The sequence below is a fragment of the Lytechinus variegatus genome, chromosome 14 (genome assembly GCF_018143015.1).
Source record: "Lytechinus variegatus isolate NC3 chromosome 14, Lvar_3.0, whole genome shotgun sequence".
Taxonomy (NCBI): Eukaryota; Metazoa; Echinodermata; class Echinoidea; order Temnopleuroida; family Toxopneustidae; genus Lytechinus; species Lytechinus variegatus.
In genome coordinates, this window is record NC_054753.1 from 26774984 (window position 1) to 26797196 (window position 22213).

Below are 22213 nucleotides of genomic sequence, written 5' to 3' on the forward strand. Positions count from 1 at the left end.
AAATGATGAATGTTGGAAACATGTGTAAATGAATGACGATATTTTTGTGGAATTTGAGAATTTAAACACCTGTGCTCGTTATCCGATCACAACCAAGGAAAGTTGTCTGGACTTCCATCTTGTCAGACGACTGTCGTTCCACTGAGAATCAACTAGGGGGGGGGGGGGGAGGGTAATATGACTCAAAGTTGACGAATGTGGGTGTGACAGAGGCTCGTCAAAAATCTGCAATGTCATTGGCCAGAGCGTGTTTTTATGTGGCCTACTTCAAATACTTGCATATTAATATCATTCTATTCGTTTATTAGTTTTGCGATTTAGAACAAAAGTTACTTTAATATATATATTGATTCATATTCATTTTATATAAATCTTATTTCCAAACAGCAGAAAAAAGACGGTACGACCCTTTACAAATTTCCATTCAACAAAGATTCTTTTTTATAAAGGAGACCATGAAACTCTGACAAACTAGATCGAGACTAGTGTAAAAGCAGTGTTACATACAAGTACGACAATTGTAGTCGCCTGAAAGTGAACTTCACTCTTTTAGAGCATGGATTACATCAATATCATTTGATTTTGAGCAGTTTTTCGTCGACAGGAACATCAACTTCATTTGCAATAAAGTTGTCGTCCACTGAGTTGATTTCTTTGATTTTCCAGACGCCATAAACGATGCCTTCGAACGTGGTCGAATTTTTCTTGGGCGGGATCGCAACGTGCGGCGCGGGCCTGTTTACCAACCCGCTAGAAGTGGTCAAAACACGCATGCAGTTGCAGGGGGAATTGAAGGCCCGCGGGACGTACCACCGCCATTACCGGAACGTTTTCCACGCATTTTATACAATTGCTCGTGTAGATGGACTGCTATCTCTGCAGAAAGGACTCGTCCCTGCTCTCTGGTATCAACTTTTTATGAATGGAGCAAGGTTAGGGACATACCAATGCCTTGTAAATATGGGGCTAACAAAGAATTCGAAAGGGGAGTTGAGCTATCCGAGAGCCGTGGCCGCTGGGGCGTTTGCCGGATGTTGTGGAGCTTTTGTTGGTAGTCCTTTTTATCTTGTAAGTTGTGGAGGTCAAATAATTGATGATAATGTCGTAAAGACAAGGGAACAGGAAGGTCAAATGATCATGACCCATGAATATGCAATTAAATGGAGCTTAAACAAATTGTTATTGTTATTAAAAGAGTAATCGGAATTGGTTCATGTCATTGTCAACTTAAATGAAGTTCTTGAATTTGAGATCAATCTGGATTTAATATTTGGGAAAGAATCAGCTGAACTCATTATATATTTACATATTGGATCATTACTAAATAAGATACTACTTTTCATTTTAAAAAGGTTTTGTTTCCTACTTGTCATTGATCTTAATTCTTACTTGTAGGGGACCTTCATTGCAAGAGAGTTAGATCTACTTTCTGGTACGTTTAATTTAAAATCAAAGCTAGTCATTGGTGGAAAGCAAATTTTTGGTTTGTATTCAATTGTAATTAAACTTTCTTGCCATGCCACATACATCATTTGCATTTGAACATAAGTTCCTTGCAAGAATCTTAGTATCTGAGTTTGATTTAGAACTTTGATAAAAAAACATGTTTTTGATGTTGCATTTCTCAGTTTATTTTCCCAAACTGGTGGCTGTTTCATAAAGCTGTTCATACGTGTACGTTAAGAGCGACTTAAAAAAAGACTAGTGATCCTTTCTGTTGGTAAATGGTATACACCAAAATGTTAATTGGCGGCAATGGTTTAGTGCCTAAGAATGGTTCACCAGTCATTCTTAAAGTCGCTCTCAACTTACGAACTGCTTCATGAAGCGGCACCCAGATCTAGTAGTACTAGCACCGTGAAAATGCATCATAAATGGTTGTTTGTTTTTGACAGGTAAAAACACATCTTCAAGCTCAGTCTCATGAGGCCATTGCAGTCGGCCATCAGCATACCCACCACGGCATGACGCATGGACTGCGTCTTATATACACCGATGGGGGATTCTTTGGGTTATGGAGGGGCGTGTCAGCAGCCATTGCTAGGGTGACTGTAGGATCAGCGGCCCAGCTCTCGACATTCAGTGCAACCAAAGAATTGGTTAGAGATAGCAAGGTAAATTGACAGGAATCCCTACAATTTGAAAAATATCTTTTCAGAGAGTCATATCTTCATTGGAATGGGAACTGGATGATGATAATCTTGAATCATAGTTCACAGTTATTAGGAAAAGAAAATGTTTCAATTTTATTTTTTTAACCAATCCGGTAACTTGTATTCTTATTGACTCAACTTAATCTATTTATTTTTTTTTTAGAAAAAATACAGTGAAATATAAAGTAGTACTAAGAGCATCAACATTGTAATTAAAGGTTTAGGGAAGTCATAAAAAGTCCCCTGCTTGTCAGGGATGACAATTAAACCAGATAGATAACAATGTAAAAATATATTGAAATATAAAGTAGTAAATAAGAGCATCAACATGGTAATCAAAGGTTTAGGGGAGTCATAAAAAGCTCTTGGCTTGTCAGAGATGATACTTAAACCAGATGGATAATAATGTAAACTACATATGTAGGCCTTCAGATATTATCCCCATTTGAAAATGTTGCTTACTATTAAAAATGCCATATGAAATTGTTTTTTAAATGGAACACTTTGACAGTATATGTTGACAGTTGATATTGACAGTAACCCTGCAATGTGTTTAGGCAGTTGAACATCTACTCTTGTATTTCACTTGAGATTGGTAAATAATGTAATGAGAGTTCCAATTGCTATTTTTCTTTTTCAGTTTTTCCGAGATGGCAGCATCCTCATACCGATCACCTCCAGTATGATCAGTGGCGTTGTCGTCGTGTGTTGCATGACACCGTTCGATGTGATAAGCACCCGTCTGTACAACCAAGGGGTGGATGGGAACGGGCGTGGTCTTTACTACCGAGGGTTCCTGGACTGCTTCTGGAAGGTGTTAATGAAAGAAGGACCATTGGGTTTTTACAAGGGCTGGTCTGCATCGTGGTTTAGGCTAGCGCCTCACACAGTTCTTAGTCTAGTCTTTTGGGATCAGACTAGAATGTTGTACCAGCATATTCAGGAGTCATTAGCGAGCTGATGAACAAGGTTCGATTTAGATTAAAGACATCAAGTAGTCCCAAGTCTAGGTTTAGTTACGTGGGAAGCAGTTCACACAAAGCTTGGGTTGTATGACCAAGGGCGGAAATCTCTCCCCAAAGGTAGGAATTAAGGACCAGGGGCTAGAAAATTTGACATGTCCTCCCTGGGATTTCCGCCCATGACTGATTCTCACTAGAGGCTGTATCTGTTGTTATGTGCAGTTAATCATAATTTTGAATTTATATTACAATCGATGACAAAAAATGTGTGACAGGACATAAAGGAGAAAGTTTCACCAAAAGCTATAATTGTTAAAGAACCTGTACACCAATAAATATCACAATGAATTCATTTTTTTTAATTTGATTCTAGTTGTTGGTCAAATCACCCCTTGGCCTAGTGCCCCATGTTATAAAGAGTTTCGAAGGATTAATATCAGTTCAAATGTTGTCTAAGAAGTCTAAAGGCTTATGCAGTACCTGGTCATTGTGGCATGCTTGCATAATCCAAACCAGCATACATGGAATTATGGAAGTATTACATATTGATGCTTAAAGGGGAAGTTCACCCTGACAAAAAGTTTATTGTAAAAATAGCAGAAAAAATAATAAAAAATATTGCCGAAGGTTTGAGAAAAATTCATCAAATAATTAAAAATTTATTAGAATTTCAATTATTTGATTTGTGACGTCATATGCGAGCAGCATTCCTACATAGCGAATGGTAAAAAATCAATGAAATGTCATTTTCTCAGAAAATCGAAAATGGTTTTCACTGTAACTTTTGTATATCAATAGACAAATCATTTCATACCCGATCATGAAAAGAAAACAAAATTAAGTCATCAGGAACCATACAAAATTTGACATTCATACATTTTATATTACATAACACATGGGGCAGCTTCTCGTTTATGATGTCACAAATCCAAAATTTTGAACTCTAATAACTTTCTTACTCTTTAACGGATTTTCCTCAAACATTCACCAATATTTTTTACTATTTTTCTGCTATTTTCACAACAAAGTTTTCTTCAGGGTGAACTTCCCCTTTAACTTTGAGCCCTTGCTGACTCTTTTGGACGATTGGTCAGTTTGATTTTGGAAGCGTATTTAACATACATGTGCATATTCTGTTGGTAGATTGCCAATTCATCCACTGCCTACTTGTCCACTTACCACATGGATATGTTTTACCTTCATTTCATAGTCTAATGCCACTCCATCCATCAACATTTCGTCTAACAACCATTTGGTCCAATAACCATTTGGTCCAATTGTCACTTCATCTAATCACCATTTCGTCAATTAACATTTTGTCTATTACCATTTCATCTCATAACCAGTTGGTCTAATACCCATTCATTTTGCACAATCCACACTTAAGTTCAATTAGAACAAATAGTATATGGACTAAATGGCTATTGGACCAACTGGTTATTTGATGGAATGGCATAAGACTAAGGTGAAGATATATGTACTTACATTCGTTAGACTCATTGTATGGTTGACATACAAGATTAACCAGACCAGCAACTTGAGGTTCTTGGTGAATTATCCTTGGGACCAGGATAAATATGATCCAGGTGTGGAAGGGATCTGCTGGCTGTTTGGTACCCTTATGTTTAACTATGATAATTGATACATTGCTCTTGGTCCTGTGGAACATTATGCAGTATAACAATGTTCTCTTTTCTCACATGTATTTTGCCTGAATCAGGCAAAATTAATTGATTAATTAAATTAATTTATTAATTTATTTTGTATTTCATTTATTTATTTTTTAAGGGGGGTGGGCTACTTTTTACAACTTAATTACCTAAACCTGCAATATTTGAAAAGCTTTTACATTGCGATGAATGGGGATTTCCAGTACTCCTTTTTATTTTCCAGGGCTCTTATGAGCATTTTTTTTTGGGGGGGTAAATCGCACCCAGCCCCCATGTAATTTTTTCCCCTGTCCTGAATGCTCTTGCTAAAGGGCATTATTTTCATAACAATGCATCATGTTTTTGTTCCAAGTTGAAACTACGTCTTGGTTGATATACATGTAATTGTGTTCATTCATTTCATCTCATAATCTCAATGATGTCTTTTCTAATTTGAGTATGGTGCTTTTATGGATACAGTTATTTATAATATGTTCACAAGTACATGTACAGTACCAGTTGATTTGGGGTTTAGATTTCCACTTGTAATATCATGTCTAAGTAGCCCTATGTTATATTGAAATGCACCCATATATTCAATTAGTTACCTATTCAAATCAAATACCCTCATATTCAATGAGTTACCCATTCTGATTCAGGTCCAATGTTATACTTGTGATATAATCAAGTAGTGAAAACCAAAAAAAGAGATTATATATTAATAATAAAAAAACAAAATATTGTTGGTACATACAAGAAGTTTTGGGAAGATGAATATTTGAGATGAAGCATTGTTCACTTGAGAATAGGTTTTATCTTCAAAATCTGAAACAAGCACTGAGAAGGAGCATGTTGAATGCACAAGATAAAGTTTATCTTTTTCAGGGCCATTTCAAAATTCTGCCGACACGCACGAGACTACATGTAAATAATTTTCTTTTTTTTATTTTGATGTATTTTTATTGTACCTCACTTGTGAGCATGGACATGTATTTTTGTTCTTGCCAGTATGAGAAATATAATTGTTATGTACGTTTTACATTATATTATTGCTTACATAATTGGAACGATAATATATTGCTTTGGGAACTTACCGGGGTGCATACTATTTTATAAAAGAGGAAGAGTAATATCTGTTTCTTGTAGGTGTTTAATGATACTAATAATAATGATAACAATAATGATAACAATCCGCTTTTATTTTATGTAGTGCTTAATTCAAGGTAAAGATGTCTATAAGCGCTTTACAGATTGTTAACCTGTGTATCAAATCCTGACATGCCTGCATACAACTAATATTCCTTCTCCACTCTTTGGGGAGCATTCCAAAAAGTGTTCCAAGACTCAATTGCTAGGCATACTACATAGGCTTTCACATCCTTCCGGGTACCCATTTAACACCTGGGTGGAGAGTGGCACAGTGTGGATTGACGCCTTGCCGAAGAATGCTAGGCCATGGTGGGATTCGAACATTGTCTAAATACCTTCATTTGAATTCGCTGAGGGGATGTTCCTGTAAATTGTTGAAATATCTGCCTTGAAAAGTACCAAAAACTTGCATGTACAGAGATAGCATATTTTGTCCTTTTTTGGTGAGAGTCACTGTGGGAGGGAGGGGGTGTCCAAGGGCCTAAAAATGATGTCATGAAGATGTCATTTTTAATACAAAAAAAGTTCTCTCTCTTTCCTTTTTTAATTTCATTTCCCTCTTTTTAATTTGTATATCTCTTGTTATAGATTACTTGAAAAATCATAGGGAGAGAGTCGCATCTGCCCCCCCCCCCTGTGATGCTCCAAATGTACCCCTCGCATATATACAAGGCATACTGTTGACATTAAGCTCTCGCTTGTTAGTAAATTTTAGTGACATACATGTACATCAAACACAATTCCATCCAACTCAAAGTTCAGTTATCACTAATGATCAGTTAAAGCATGTCCTATTGTTTGGCAAGAAATTCGGGTAATATGTTACTCAGATCGTCCTCTCAGGAAGCCAGTGCCAAAGAACATTAATATTTTGCCAAAATGACAGTTATTGTGACTTTTAGGGGCTTCGAATTAAACACATGTCACATGTATATACATGCTTTTCATCTCGTCACGTTGCGTCGGGCGAATGCAGTGTGCAATGCCATTCTTTTAAGTGTAAAGATTTGAACACTTGTTTGCTGGAGTTGAATTTATTTCTAGAAGGAACTAATTGACTTTGCATGATAACTACAGTACATTATCAGTGATGGATCTACGGGGGGGGGGGGGGTAAATTGTTCTTTTAAAAGTAATGACATACATTTGGAACCAACCCAAAATACCTTTTTTCTTTTTCTTTATTTGCTTGTGAAACTTCTCAGTCCAGTACCCTCCTTGAAAAAAAGCTAGATTCACCACTGATGAATAAAGATTACTCGTCTCATTTACCGGGTATATTGCATATTTTTAAATGCAATATTATAAAGTCAATAATTGCATGCATCTTCCTCGTAAAGTGCTTGTATATATCAATGGCATACAGGTGGGGTGGGATGGCCAAGGACACCCCCTCCCCCAAAACAACTTTTCACTACCCAGAATAAAATTTAAAAAAGAAAGAGAAATAGAGAATTATTATTTTGATTATACGATTTTATGAATATTATGTAAAAATCTATCAAATAAAAGTTTCCTCGCTCGCTTCGCTCACTTGCATATTTTTAGAACCTTTGCTCCAACTGCCATATCTGGCCGCTCAAAACTTTTGGCTCATTACACGGCCACTGGTACACATGTATGTTTCTTATTTTTAAATAGAATTATTGTCGGCAAATGATTATATTTGAAGGAAATGCAACTGGTGTGTTTAACTCATAGAAATAATTTTTTAACCAATGTACTATTATGAGGGTAGGAGATCTCGCGAAATCGTAGATTTTTAGAAATTTATTCCATCCAGTGAACTAAAGCACACTGCGAGTTTATTCAGGAATGTATCTGTTTCTGATATCTGAAATTTTATTATTTTGTTTGAATAATTTTGTATTCAAGTCAGATAAAGGTATTTTACTGCAAGTAATTAGAGCTAGAAATAATGTTTCTATCGGCAACAAATTACTAAACAAAGTTGTTTTTACGAATTCGGCTTTGGCCGAATGTTAGATTGTATATGAATTAAAATGTAAATGTTGGTACAGAGAATACTATGATATCGGTCCTGTGGAATATATAATTATAAATGTAATATTGTGAAAAGTTTTGTTTATATATCGTGATGTATTTTATGTGGTATTTTAATTGTATAAGGCATGAGAATTGTGAGATTGGTAGGGGAGGGGGCGAAGAAAGGGAGAGAGAGAAACTTGAGATTGGAAGAAGGATGCAAGAGGGAGAAGAAGGGATGGAGGTGGGGGGGGGTGGGCTTGAGGGTCTAGAAGGAGAGGGAAAGAGAAAGAAATGAGTGGCAAAGACATGCGAAAGAGAAGGATGGATATAATGGTTTATTAAAATTCATTCGCAGCCAAAGGCTGAATTGCAGAATGTTTTACAAAACAAGTACAAGAACATATGATAATCAATTGCATGATGACACAATGCTTTAAAAATTAGAATAGTTAGAACAAACTTGACTAAATTAATGGATACAGGATTTTCTTATCCAAGCATAATCAAAATCAATATACCGGTAAACATTTGGCGTTATCATATATGAAATGAGAATATTCATAACAAATACATACGTCAAATTGACATTCGTTGTTGTGATAATTGAAGGGGTGAAAAAGGTAGAGCGAATTACACCCTCAACATAAAAGATGAATGGCATGTGAGTTATACGAGGAGAGACTGAGAGGGAGCACTTTAGGAAGGGGGGGGGGTGACGGAGAATAAAAGCCAGTCTATCATCCCCTCAACCAGAGGTAGCGGAGTGAAGTTGATAATTGGAGGGGGGGGGGGGGGTTGAAAAATCCCCTGTTGAAAAGAGTACTATCGTAAACCCCAAATATAACAGCATGTGCATGGGATCAAGGGTGGCGGCCGGGATTTTTATTTCGGGAGGGGGGGGGGCAAAAAAAAGACACTTATTTCGAATAAAGGAGATTTGGGTGTAAACATATATTCTTACCATCAGAGTCAGAATACGGCTCTGTCCAAATAGCTGTGTGTTTCTAGATATATAGGTCAAGTAGAACACTTTAAAAAGATATTTCTGATTATTTTATATAAAATATATACATGTATAATGTTAACTATTATATTCCGCGTGAGAGCGTAGCGAGCGAGTAGATTGGAATTAAAAAAAAAAAAAAACTTGAAGTCGTAAAATTTGGTGTGTGGTCCAATCTGACGCTAATTACAACTCTTCTAATACTGAGCAAAAAAAATACTTGTCCTTGAAATTATTTTGTTTGTTAAAGAAAATGAGATCGTCGGAAAATCCCCCTCAAACTTTTAAATGACACTTTTTTAGTTTAAAGGGAACATGTACATAGTGCCATGTAATAATGGAATAGGGTGAAGAGGGGGCATCAGTATTGCCTCACTGAATGTTCTATTAGGTTAGGGGGCCAAATGCCCGCATAACCATGGTAACAAAGTGGGCAAAATGCAAGTTTAAAGGGTATTTCAAGGATTTCGACGCAATATAATTGCGTAAAATTTACACAAAGTTATTTGGTATCATTTTACCCAGCAAGCATACATGTTCCCATTTTACCAAAAATTGGGTAAACAGTTTTAACTGGATTGCATAGATTCATTCTACAACCGTGAAGCAGTCAAAGTTCAAATTGAATATTGTATACAGATGGGTAAGCCTATTCGATTTCGTGTTGGGTTGGCTCGAACAAGTATAGGTCCATGGCTCGGAGGACTATGTTTGCATGCTTTTATCTTATAGGGGGCGGGGTCATCATGCACTTTGCCACGTTTTGCCGTAAATCATTGCTAGGTGCTCTCTATTTATAAAGGCTCCTAGTCTGTAACGTCCTCTATAACCAGTTGTTATTAGGGCATCGAAATGGTAAAAAGCGAATTAAGAAAGAACCTGTAACATCGAGTCCTCCCCTGAAATCTGCAACCATAGCCAGACCAACAATGATATGCTGGATTGCATAGATTCATTCTACAACCGTGAAGCAGTCAAAGTTCAAATTGAATATTGTATACAGATGGGTCAACGTATATCAAAGGGAAATGAAATGTGACAGCGGACTCTGATCAGCTGCAAGTCGGAAGGCATATACGTATTGTGACCGCGGTACCGGGACAGGAATACATTTCAACACCATCGAATACTTGTAGGTATAGTTTATTTTAATAATTAAAAATAATAAGACATTTATAAAGCGCAAACACATCCACCCTATTAGGGGTGCTCAAGGCGCTTACAATAAACTTAACTCACTACTGGTACAACTTACAATTTGGCCATTAGTAAAGTTTTTAAACAGGTCTTGAAATGTTCTACTAGCTGATCTACAGTCTTTAGTTGGAAAATTGTTCCGTAGACGGGGAGCTGCTGATGCAAATGCACGATCTCCCCATCATGACCGTCTGGTTTTTGGAATAGAAAGATCGAGAGAAGAAGTCCTAGAAGAGCGAAGACCAGAGCGACCAGGTTTGCGAAAATCAAGAAGAGATGAGATGTATTCTGGTGAAGAGAAGGTCAGCGCATAATTATATATGAGTTTGGAGATTACCCACATAATAATGATATAAATGTATTTAGATACCGCTAAACCTATCTCTATATAATTTATTGCGTTGCATGAGCTTCCCCGATGACGTATATATACTGTTAGAATAGATTGGTTTTTAATATGAATTTGAAATTATGTAAAGTTATCGATTCCTATATGTCAAGGGGAAGTTTAATTTGTTCCATATAGTTGTGGGGCTGATATGGAAAAATTACCTCCCAGTATTGCTTTAGTCTTGCTTGAGGCTTGCCTGACATGCCTGAGGGTACTTGCAGTGTGAGTGTATCTTGTGTGCTACGAAAGTGATGGTCATGAGATCCGCATTCTGATTTTTAAGAGATCTGGGAAGCGTTTCATGAACGGATTTGTCATTTGTCGGACGTTTTATCCGACAAGTACCATTTTATCCGACAGTTACCATATTAACAGTGCCTCTTAGCAAATCAGAATCAAGGAAAGATGTCAGATCTGACAACTTGTCGGACGAAAATATTGATGAAACACTCCCTGAGCTGCAATAACTTGGGGCCTGAACATTGAGAACTATGTGATTCTTTACCGGACCGGAAAAGTTGGCATGATTTCATTTGGGGCTAATCTTTAGTACGCAGTCGGAAGAAGTTTACAGTGGAAATTAGTCCTCTATATTCCCGTCCATCAAGATTTTCACTTTGTGTTATAACTCCTAAATTCCATGGTTATAGGTTCGATGTGCCGGAAATCGCGAATGCTTTCAATACACAGCAAAAACTGTGGTGTTAACCGGTGTAAATAGAGGACCACACCAGTTATTTTACACCGGTGTTAAATTGGTGGTGTTAGTTTTACACCTATACATGTAGGTGTTATTACAACACCGTTACATTTACACTCTTTGGTGTTATGTTCAATCTCTAGGGTGTTATTTTAACACCTTAGGGTGTGGTCCTCTATTAACAACAATTGGTGTCAGTTTTAACACCACACGGAATGGTCCTTTTATATTGGGTATATTCTGAAGCAATAATAGACAGCAAAAGGAAGGAAAATAATATTTTCAGTGGTACAAAGAATGCCAAATGTACACCGGAAATAAATGAAGTGCTAATTTAGCACTTACAGTGCTTGCATAGAGACTGCACTACGAGTGCTGATTTTTTTTTAGTTCAAATTTAAACTAGAAAATCAGCCCTCGCAATGCAGTCACTATACAGGCACTTTAAGTGCTAAATTAGCACTTCATTTTTTATAATGTATATTGTACTTAAAGTATTAATGCACCTTTACAACGGCCGGAGGAAGTTCCCGAAACGTCGTTAAAGTTCGGAAGAAAGAAAAATGGACGTACAGGTCGTACGCTTCGTTGTTTTCAAAGATGTCAATTCCGGGCTCCCCCGGGCCCCTGGATCCGCCTTTGGCATGACTCGGACTCGGACACATCACTGGCTTAAAACCCTCTTGTATGAAAACCTCGATCTATCATAATAATTTATCTTTCATGATAAATATTCAAGTAAACCAAATATATAGAATATGCACCTGATACAGAGGATAATTTATCAAAAAAGTTGGAAAAACGGAGTGGTCCACTGAAAAGCAAGGCTTGTAGAGTGTGGACCACTCAAGAATCTTTACAAGAAATTTGTACGCACACCAGTCCTAGAACCCTATGTTCGGATGAATACCACCTAAACTGGTTTTATCATAATAATCGTAATACATCAGGGGCCGTAGAGCGGTTTATTGAAAATGGATGGGCTGACCCGAGAGTAGGGAATGGGGGAGGACTGAACATGCAAAAAAATCACAATAAGATGGTAATTGTTACGTTTTTGACACGGCTTTTGGAAGAAGTGCAGGTGCTAAAGCCCCGGCAGCCCCCCCTGCTCCCCCGTTTTCGCGGCTCCTGTACATGGTGTTGTCCCTGTTCTCTCCAAGAACTTGTCCAAATTCATAAAACCAAACGTAATCTCCGTTATGGTTCACAAAGTCTTCTCTCTCTGTGAAATTACTGTCCAGGCCAAATCATGAGGGAATCGGGCTTTCCAGAAAGCTGCATCAGCACAAAGGAATTCTTTCCCCCAAAGAAATATTATATTACCCAAAATCAGTGTAGTAAAATAACGAGAAATCGTCATTACGGTGTAGCGTTAATTTCGGTGAAAGTTACGTAATCTTCGCACACCGAATTCGCATAGCGGCAGCATGGTCGAGTGATTTTTGTAGCCTGTTATTAGTCGTTTCGCGCGTATTTGACACACAAGCTTGCACCGTGCAATGATGCACACAGCACCCACGCTCTTGACCGAAGAGACGACCCAACATGCCCAATTAACTTACACACAAACTAATGCCTATACCTCGGCTATCTTTCCTTGTATGCAAACGTTTATGCACACACCAAACCCCATCTCCCTGGTATACACATGATACATGTAATGATAAGCATGATAAGAGAGAATTGAGATGAATGAGGGAAATTGTTCTCTGACCATCGACGTGATCATTGTGAATGTAGGCCTACAAACATGCATGCTAACTGACCACGGGACCATACAGCCAGTACCAAATCATTCACCGTTTCCCCCTTTTCTGCACTTAACAGTCATAAGCCAAAGGAAAAATAAGGGATATTAATGATTCATGCGATATTGGACATGTTGGACAAGTCATGTAAGTTTTATAATTTCATCATGTTCATCTGTTTTGTAATTGACGATCCTGATCCTTCACTGTGTCGGTGAACTGCATCAAGGACTCATCATTTTTAAATAGTTTTTACTGGTTTTTTATTGTACATGTCAATCTTATGTTCGCCGTTGCTATCACCTATGAATATTAATACTATAACGAACCTTCAAGTACGACGTTGTGTGCATATTGATCAGTACACGTTACGTGTAGACTGAAAGTTTACATATCGGATACAAAAGTTTACGTGAATGACGGCTGTCATAAACGCCTATCAGTCGTTTTATTCAGCTCGGCAAAACTGATGTACAGGTTCTTTTGGTAATTTATAACAAAATGCCACGGTAAAAAAAAAATCGGCGCGGATAGATCGAATGCTAATAAAGTTGAAAAACAAAGTATCGTACTTTGCAGAAATCCTTTTGTTTTGGGACAAATCGCCGGGAAGGGAAAGAAGGGGGAAGAGCTCGTGGAATCGTTCGCTCTCGCCCGTTTCTCATAGGTTTGCGTGCAAATCTCCGTGAACCGCTGGCAATGTGCAGCGCTCTCGCTGTTATCGATTCACTGTGGTGACCTCATTTTATTACATGTTTGCGTAATGACGATTTCGCGTGATTTTACTACACTGAAAATAGGGTAATGTTATTTTCTATTATATTATACCTACCTCTTTTAGAATGTTCGATTAAAGACCCTGACCGGTGTAAAAACAATCATATATTAAAAGAAAGGCAATGATTCATACAATACAAATATACCAAAGATATTATATAAGAAAGAAATATTATAGATAAAAATCAAAGAAACTGCTCCTCCAAAGTACGCTTCGATTGAGCACCCCACGTCGCCTGGAAAGGATGACGTCATGTTGTGTCTGGAGGGTTGCGATTCCATAGGTTTGTGTACAAAAGCATTGGGTATTTTCTTCCATTTCTATATTATGAATCCAATTTTTTTTCCGTTTTCAGATGAAAATGGCACTCACAATTATTCACTGTTGAAATTGATGGAAACCTACAACTATTCACTGCCTTTTTTGTGACTTCTTTGTTTGGCTCTTATTGGGCCTAAATTGCTATGTCAGGAAAAGTTGTGATACATAATCTGAATGCAGACAGATTTGAAATCTACGCCAAATAAGCAGGAAATAAAATATGGCAAAAACTAGTTCAAAATTGTAGATTTCATAATTTAAGCATGTAGGAAAAAATATATGTGATATCACTCTGTGATGGAAGTGAAGAAAATGAAATGCATAATCTGGAAAGCAAAAAAATAACCCAGTTTTTCTGTGTACAAACCTATGGAATCGCGACGCGTCTTACACAACGTGACGTCACGGTCTCGAGGCATATGAAAAGCACAATAAAGCCTATTTTCTAAGCCGAGTTCGAAGCCCGATAATTGGAATATTTTTAAGCAAAATACTCAGCTGGGAAGGGTGAAAATGAATAAAGCTCACAATGCTGTATTTAGTAGCTTATAAGCTTTCGATTGGTATATAATTTGTCAATTTCATTTTTGGGTCCGGTCTGGGTCTTTAAGATACATATTCTATGATTTTGTTAATGCATATGTAATGTTTAATTCTTACTTAATTCTTTGTCTACGAACCACATTTCCAGCTTTTCCACACGCATAGAGATCTTTAAGTTTTATGCGTCTATTACGAACTGTACTGCCATTATTATTTATGGATATTTATGCTTAACCAAAGCCCTTTGCTGAAAACCTTGCAATTAATTGAACCTCATGACTACATAAAACATACTGCTTGCAGTAAAACCTAATGTATAAACAAACATTATGCGTGAAACAAAAACCTCATGCGGAAAACCTTATGTTAAAAAACCTTAATTATACTTGACCAAAACCTATGTTTAAAAACCTTGTACTTGACCAAAACCCTATGCTAGAAACATTGTCTAAAAATCTTATACTTGACTGTAACAATATGCTCAAAAGAATTTACTTGACCAAATCACTATGCTAAAAAACCTTGTGCTTCACAACCATATGCTTGACCAAAACCTTATGCTTACAAACCTTATACCTAACCAAAATCTAAGGCTAAAAAGCTTATGCTTGACCAAAATCCTATGCTAAAAACCTTACCCTCGACCAAAACATTGTCTGAAAACCTGATGCTTGACCAAACACGTATGCGATAAAAAACTTATACTTAATCAAAACCTAATGCTTAAAACCCTTATGCTTGACCAAAACCTTATGCTTAGACACCTTATACTTGACCAAAACCTTATGCTTAAAAACCTAACTTTTGTGTCATTATGTCATTATTGCATAACCCCCCTTTTATTGTATCGAGTTAAATGTATGAAACTCGGAAACGTGAAGTATACATTGTTTTGAATATCTTTATCAACAGATCTGATACTGCCAGTGGGAACCTTGGAAGAATGAAGAACGAGTCCACAGACAGTTGACAGAGTGATCTTAACGGCCTGACATGCCTGTCGATGTGATAGAGTATGGCCTTGGGGGCGCTGCAGCTGCCTGTGCAGTTCTTTTCACAAACCCTTTAGAAGTCGTCAAGACTAGGTTCCAACTGCAGGGAGAGTTGAAGGCATGGGGATCCTACCAGCGTCACTACAGGAATGTCTTCCATGCCTTCTACACCATCGGTCGATATGATGGTCTCCTGGCCTTGCAGGCTGGGTTGCCTCCGGCTGTCATCTATCAAATCTTGCAAAATGGGACTCGCCTGGGAACTTACCAGATGTTTACAGACATGGGACTAACGAAGAACAAGACTGGGCAGGCGAGTTTACCCAAGACGATGTTGGCCGCAGGAGTTGCGGGTTATTTGGGAGCTTTTGTCAGCAGTCCAATGTATCTTGTGAGTTTAGATTAATTTTACGGGAAGTCATGATGACCCACCATAATTCAGCTTATCATTTCGTATTAGAAAATATCGTTAGTTAGGACGTTGATTTGTCTCATACAAGATGAAGAATGATGCCTTCTCTATGTGCATTCCATGCAGCACAGGCCTTTAAGGGGCCTGTTTCATAAAGGACTTGCAATTGTTGTAACTTTGCCATAATGGCAACTACCATGGTAACATGGCTCAGCAGCCAATTAAAATCAAGTTTTCCATGGTAGTTGCCATAATGGCAAAGTTACAACAGTTGCAAGTCCTTTATGAAACGGGCCTCTGGTGATTGCCTACTGAGTAGCAGACACTATAATCTTATTTCCAATCCCCAAATTCATAGTGGTGTAATGTGGTTTCTTACAATTTAAGTGGCATGAACTAAGATCATATTAATCTAATATGCATTTTCTCCAATTCTTAGTGAAGTCACCGATGATTTTTTTTTTCACGGTGAAGATAAATACATTTGGACCAGGGATCGGCCTATGTTGTTCGGGATGAAACTGATGGGAGGGACTATTGGTTTGATATTCTGAAAAAAAGGAACATAATCTAATTTGGGATTAACTTGCAAAACGCACCTGTGATTCAGAAATATATATATATATATATATAGAGAGAGAGAGAGAGAGAGAGAGAGGGGGAGGGAGGGAGAGAGAGAGAGAGAGAGAGGGGGAGGGAGGGAGAGAGAGAGAGAGAGAGAGGGGGAGGGATGGAGAGAGAGAGAGAGAGGGGGGAGAGAGCAATGTTGATTTCATCACATACTGTCAAAGATCCCCTATATGATTCCTGATACGCAAGCTTCTGTCTCCTGGGTGATGATCCCAGTCGCCCCTACCGATATTGCACGTTCATGTTCATCAGGATCATAATAATGATTATTGTCATCCTCGTCATCATGATTATCACCATCTTGATCAATATTGATTATCATCATAATCATGATCATCGTCATCATCTTCATCATTGTCATCGCCGTTTTCATGGTCCTCATCTTCATTTTCATAGCAACGTACCATCAACACCATAACCATATTCATAAGCATAATCACCATCAGTATTTCCCACCATCGTGATAACAAAATGTCCCCAGTATCACACTTTCAGCATTTACCAACATCAATTTCAGCGTCGAAGGCAATTTATCTCCAGATGCCAGAATGTCGGGCTTGCGCGCTTGCGCATTTTGTACTTCTTGAGCACGACCCAGGGTCGTTGTTTTATTTAAACACAAAGTTCAGAATAGTTTAAATGTATATCAAATCATACAGATAAAGACTCAAATGCAATCCCAGTCTCACGAAGTCATAGCCGTAGGTCACCAGCACGCTCACACGGGTTGGCTGCAAGGCTTGAAGAAGATCTACGTAGAGGGCGGCGTCAAGGGTTTATGGAGAGGGGTCAATGCGCAGACCATGAGGAACGGAATCGGTTCGGCAGCACAACTTACCGCCTTTTCTCACACCAAAGATTTCATCACAAAGACAGAGGTATTCCTTTCCTTGGTTAAATTTGACTCTGATTGTTGTAATGTTGTAGAAAGTATATACCAACATGAACTCAGTCATGTGCTCTTAATTCATTTTGCTTGCCACCATTTATTCTACCAACTTGGAAGCATAGGCTAGTTGAAACGGGGAAGTCCAAAGAGCACAAGTGCATTGACACCTTACAAGAGTTAGTTATCCAGGAAGAAGACTTATTGTCCAAAGGGTGGTTGGGTTGGTTGTTTTCCATGGTCGGTTCATCTATTTGCAGGATCACTTTTCGTTGAGCATAATAAAGATTTGTAGAAATCGGATCATCATCAATGATCTTCTCAAGTTATCATGTTTGAAATTGACAGTGAAAGGCTTTCATCAGTTTATTCAAACATCTGTGTCTTTGTGTCTTTTCGCTTACAGATGTTTCACCCTGGAAGCTATCTTATCCCCATCATTCCCAGTATGGTGGCTGGTGCCGCTAACGTCGTCGTCATGACGCCATTAGACGTCATCAGCACCCGGATGTACAATCAAGGCCTAGACGAAAGAGGGAAAGGGCTCTATTACCGAGGCATATGGGACTGTGCATCAAAGGTGTGGAGGAAAGAGGGTCTAATAGGATTCTACAAGGGATGGTCTGCCTCCTGGTTTCGTCTGGCACCCCAAACTGTTCTCAGTCTTTCATTCTGGGATTTAGGACGAAAACTCTACTATCGAAATGTCAACAAAAACTGAGTCAATGATAAAAAAGAAAAGGAACGAACGTCATTGATACGAAATGGTTTTTCCTGTGAAACATGACAATATCATATTAACTCAATATACAAGATCTGTTCGAATATAGAAAAGCAACTGACATAGACAACAAAATGTTCCTTATATTTGTGAGTGATTTTTTATTTTACCGGAAGCAGGAAATATTGATGGTCTTCGTCAGCATGATTAGCATAATCCTGATTCTTGACTGTGTAAGAAGATGACAAAACTATCAATGTCCCGTTGTGAATATCTTAAAAAGTGAATCATCAATTTAATAGGGAGTTTTCGCAACATCTATACAGACGCTTTCTGAAACGTAGAGAATCTATATTTAAAAGCCCTTCATGACAAAGCAGTCTTTGTCGAAAATCGGGGAATCAAAACCGCAGTGTCGTCCGTGACTCTTAACAAACGACATGTTTCCAATGTTTCGTCAGCTCCTAAACCTAGGGCCTTTGCACGCGTGAATCTTTCAGAATCATCATTGTAATGATGATTGCAGGCGTTCGTGATTCTAATCATGTTCTAGTTTGGTCTCACACGTGCTAAAAATTCGTCATTAACCTTTATGGACTTTTACCGTAACTGCTTCTAAATATTGGAATCGCTTACCTTTTACTCTTAGACAATCACCATCTGTTGCTTCATTTAAAAAGGGACTTAACCTTTCTTTTTTTCCAATCCCAATTTTTAGGATTTTAGGATTGTAAGGTTTATCTTTATAGTTGTTGTAACAATTTCTTTTCTTGTTGTAAGCGCTTTGGGCCATTCTGGGAAAAGCGCAGTATATAAATGTTAATAATAATAATATTATTTTTCACTGGATTTATCATTCAAATTGCGATTTTTTTTACCGTGTGAAAGGGCGGTTTGACGATCTACTGTTCTGGAACACCTAATTTTGACAAAGACCCCTCAGCTGTTCATTGCGATTTGACTTACAGTTTCAATACATTTACTATGTTCTAAATTTCGTCCCGATTGCAATTGTGAAATCTCACTAATATCAGATCTAAAACGCATGTTTCGTGTCTCAAGATTTTTTTTCGACCATCATGCTACGCTTAGTAACCATTGGTTGGGAAACAGTTCAGCACCATCCTGAAGACTTGGATATGGTATCTATCATCCATCCCTTTCTTTTCCACAGACTGTCAGAATTAGAAAGTCACAGTGACGAAATCAGTCATCTCAAACGCGTCAACAGATCTACAACCTGGATAAACAACCTGAATCAGGAAATAAATGGTCTTCCGAAAGGAAGCAAAGTATTATGACTATGGTGACATTTTTATAGATGCCTTCCGAAATGCGCCTGATCCTCATTTGCATCCAACTGCCACAACGGCTGTATCACATTGACGCCATCTAGGGGCAATGCAGAAATGGCGTCGCCAATGAGGGGCCGAATACAACAAGCATGACAAGTGGCCGTTTGATGGATAAATCTGAAACTCCTTTTCGTTTTCTCGTTTCTCATATTATCAAGTTGAATTTATCAGGGCAAGATATTACATGTGTGCTGGTTTTTGTGTGTGTTATAAACGACCTACTGAACTGAACCCGGGTCTAATTCAAACTCTGGTTGTGGTTGAACTATAGAGAGACAAATATTACAAATTTTCACCACGTATCGTACTTATTACACTTAAATCATTCATAACTGGTCTAGGAAAGATAACTGTAGTATTTTTCTTCACCATCAAATTATGATGAATGTATTCAAAATCGTAAAAATAAAAAAAAAGATGGCGTCGCCAATGAAAACATAACGAAAAACATGTAATTAAAACATGTCATGTTTATCTTTCCACAAGTTAGACCATGGCCTCAATACTGTACACTGGATGTAATCATCCCCTATGCATATTTTGTGTTTCAATGAAATAAAATTATTTTGATTATTTAAAGTAGTTCAGGACCCTCCTGTGCTGGTCGCAGTTTACTAAAGAATGTAAAAACCGACGACGATGTCGATGATGGTGGTCGTGATAAGGGTGACGGTGATGGTCATCGATTTAAATGTAAGAAAAAAATAAAATAAGGAAGAGCAGTGGATGTAAATAATGTTTGATAATGTTCATTAATTTCCAGCTTATTTTTTTAATGTGTAACCCAAACAATCTTCTTGGCTCCCCTCTCCCTTCGTTTGAGAAGTGAAAATAGAAGTCAGAAATAAATCAGAAACCCACTAAAAAAAACCTGGATTTTCAAGTTCTTATGAGCGAAGAAATTGGGCCTATCCACACAGAGACACATCAAATGAAGCGAATGATAGAATAAGCAACAAATCGAACATTCTATGATTTGCTTTATTTGTTTTACATAGCAAATAAATACTTAAGAGGGCCAAGTGCCGAATTGAAAGCTTTTGCAACCCAGTGTAACTCTGCTTAATTCTTGACCATCATTTGCTCTTCACATTATACATTATAGGAAGATGGTCAAGGGATTGATACAAATATCCACACCTTTCTCCCCCCCCTCTCTCTCTCTCTGACTCCGTTTTCTTCATCTTATTCTCTCTTTATAATTCCTCTTTTTTCACTCATGCTATCTCTCCATTCACGTGCCCCCCCCCCTCTCTCTCTTACCCCCTCACTCTTAGGTATAGTCTCGATATATTCCCTCTCTGTCACGTTGTCCAACTCTTCATAACTCCTCCTTTTTAATTCTATTATAAAAAATGTTCGTTTGTTCAAAATAATATATGGCTCAACGATAACTTCATACTACAATAACAAGTGTCAATCCATCACAAACTTGCAATTTAAAACTAACGTTTGTTACCACGTTGATGAAGATCTACGCAGATATGTACGGAAGCTCTAAGTTGCCATCGATTTGTCGGGTTGGCGAGAATCGTTTTCTCGCCAAGTCGACATGCAAAATGTATATATAAAAAAATTGTGACGTCATGTACAAGCAGCAACTCCATAGTTATCTGGCATGTAATACATCAATTTTATTTTTTCAAATGGTTCATGATGACTTTTTTTTTCCTTCAGGATCGAGCAGGTCTGAAATAATTTGTTTGTTGACCATACTGAAGGTACAATAAAATTCATTTTCAAGTTTTTTGTAAAATGGCATTTCAATCATTTGTTTATTCTATTATACAATGGGGATGCTGCTCGCATAAGACGTCAACGAATAATTAAATAAAAAAAAGAATCTAATAACTTTAGTTTATTCCCCCCCCCCACTTTCACTCTAAAAAATGAAGTGCTAACTTAGTTCTTAAAGAGTGTATAGTGACTGCACTACGGAGTGCTGATTTGTCTAGTTCAAATTTGAATTAGACAAATCAGCACTCCGAAGTGCAGTCACTATACACGCTCTTTGAGAGCTAAATTAGCACTTCATTTTTTAGAGTGTTGAAATAAACTTCATGTCAGCGTGAACTTCATCTTTGAAGCTCAAGTAAACGCGTATCCGTGTTAATGTATAAACAAATGATTTTAGTCGTTAGCTCTACCCGATGACAAACTTTGTCAACGACTTCATTCAGAAAAGATTTAATGTGCACTAAATGTCAGGGTCCCGTCTTATAAAGAGTTGCGATTGACCCAATCAATCGCAACTATGGAAAGCCAGCAAAGTCAACATCTAAAAATGCACGGTTATTTAAACAAATAGATATGAATGTATATTCATAAATTCATTGATTTCTTGACATTTTGGTGTGTTCTCCTTTGTTTACAAAGGACATTTTGCAAATTTCCTGTCCAAAAAATTAAGACACTGATGGATTTCCATAGAGTTACGATTGATTGGATCAATCGTAACTATTTGTAAGACGGGGTCCAGGTCTTTGGCGCCTTGATTTCTCACATTCTTGGAATCAGATTAACACTGTAAATAATTTACCTTTAGGCTACGCCTACAAAAAAAATCTGTTACGATTTTATAATGGTGCGACTGGTACTAAAGTAAGTTGCTTTTATTGACTAAAAAAACAA

General features: G+C 37.6%; 2 protein-coding genes across 3 annotated transcripts; both read left to right on the forward strand.

The window, feature by feature from the left end:
• Positions 1-510: 510 nt before the first annotated feature.
• Positions 511-3444, forward strand: LOC121427536 (solute carrier family 25 member 35-like). The gene is made up of 3 exons (XM_041623981.1): positions 511-1068; positions 1896-2114; positions 2794-3444. The coding sequence occupies exons 1-3, from the start codon at positions 679-681 to the stop codon at positions 3112-3114; spliced, it is 930 nt and encodes a 309-aa protein (XP_041479915.1). The 5' UTR covers positions 511-678; the 3' UTR covers positions 3115-3444.
• A 6271-nt stretch (positions 3445-9715) lies between these two features.
• Positions 9716-19061, forward strand: LOC121428067 (solute carrier family 25 member 35-like). 2 transcript variants are annotated; one of them, XM_041624644.1, is made up of 4 exons: positions 9716-10041; positions 15499-15969; positions 17280-17498; positions 17913-19061. In XM_041624644.1, the coding sequence occupies exons 2-4, from the start codon at positions 15580-15582 to the stop codon at positions 18225-18227; spliced, it is 924 nt and encodes a 307-aa protein (XP_041480578.1). In that variant the 5' UTR covers positions 9716-10041; positions 15499-15579; the 3' UTR covers positions 18228-19061. The 2 variants fall into 2 exon arrangements, with proteins under 2 accessions (XP_041480578.1, XP_041480577.1); XM_041624643.1 differs by having other exon boundaries at positions 9716-10037.
• The last annotated feature ends 3152 nt before the right edge of the window (positions 19062-22213 follow it).

Coding starts and splice junctions, on each gene's coding strand:
- LOC121427536 (XM_041623981.1), top strand. CDS start 679: ATGCCTTCGAACGTGGTCGAATTTTTCTTGGGCGGGATCGCAACGTGC. Junction 1,069..1,895: donor TTGGTAGTCCTTTTTATCTT/GTAAGTTGTGGA, acceptor TGTTTTTGACAG/GTAAAAACACATCTTCAAGC. Junction 2,115..2,793: donor AATTGGTTAGAGATAGCAAG/GTAAATTGACAG, acceptor TTTCTTTTTCAG/TTTTTCCGAGATGGCAGCAT.
- LOC121428067 (XM_041624644.1), top strand. CDS start 15,580: ATGCCTGTCGATGTGATAGAGTATGGCCTTGGGGGCGCTGCAGCTGCC. Junction 15,970..17,279: donor TCAGCAGTCCAATGTATCTT/GTGAGTTTAGAT, acceptor CAAATCATACAG/ATAAAGACTCAAATGCAATC. Junction 17,499..17,912: donor ATTTCATCACAAAGACAGAG/GTATTCCTTTCC, acceptor TTTCGCTTACAG/ATGTTTCACCCTGGAAGCTA.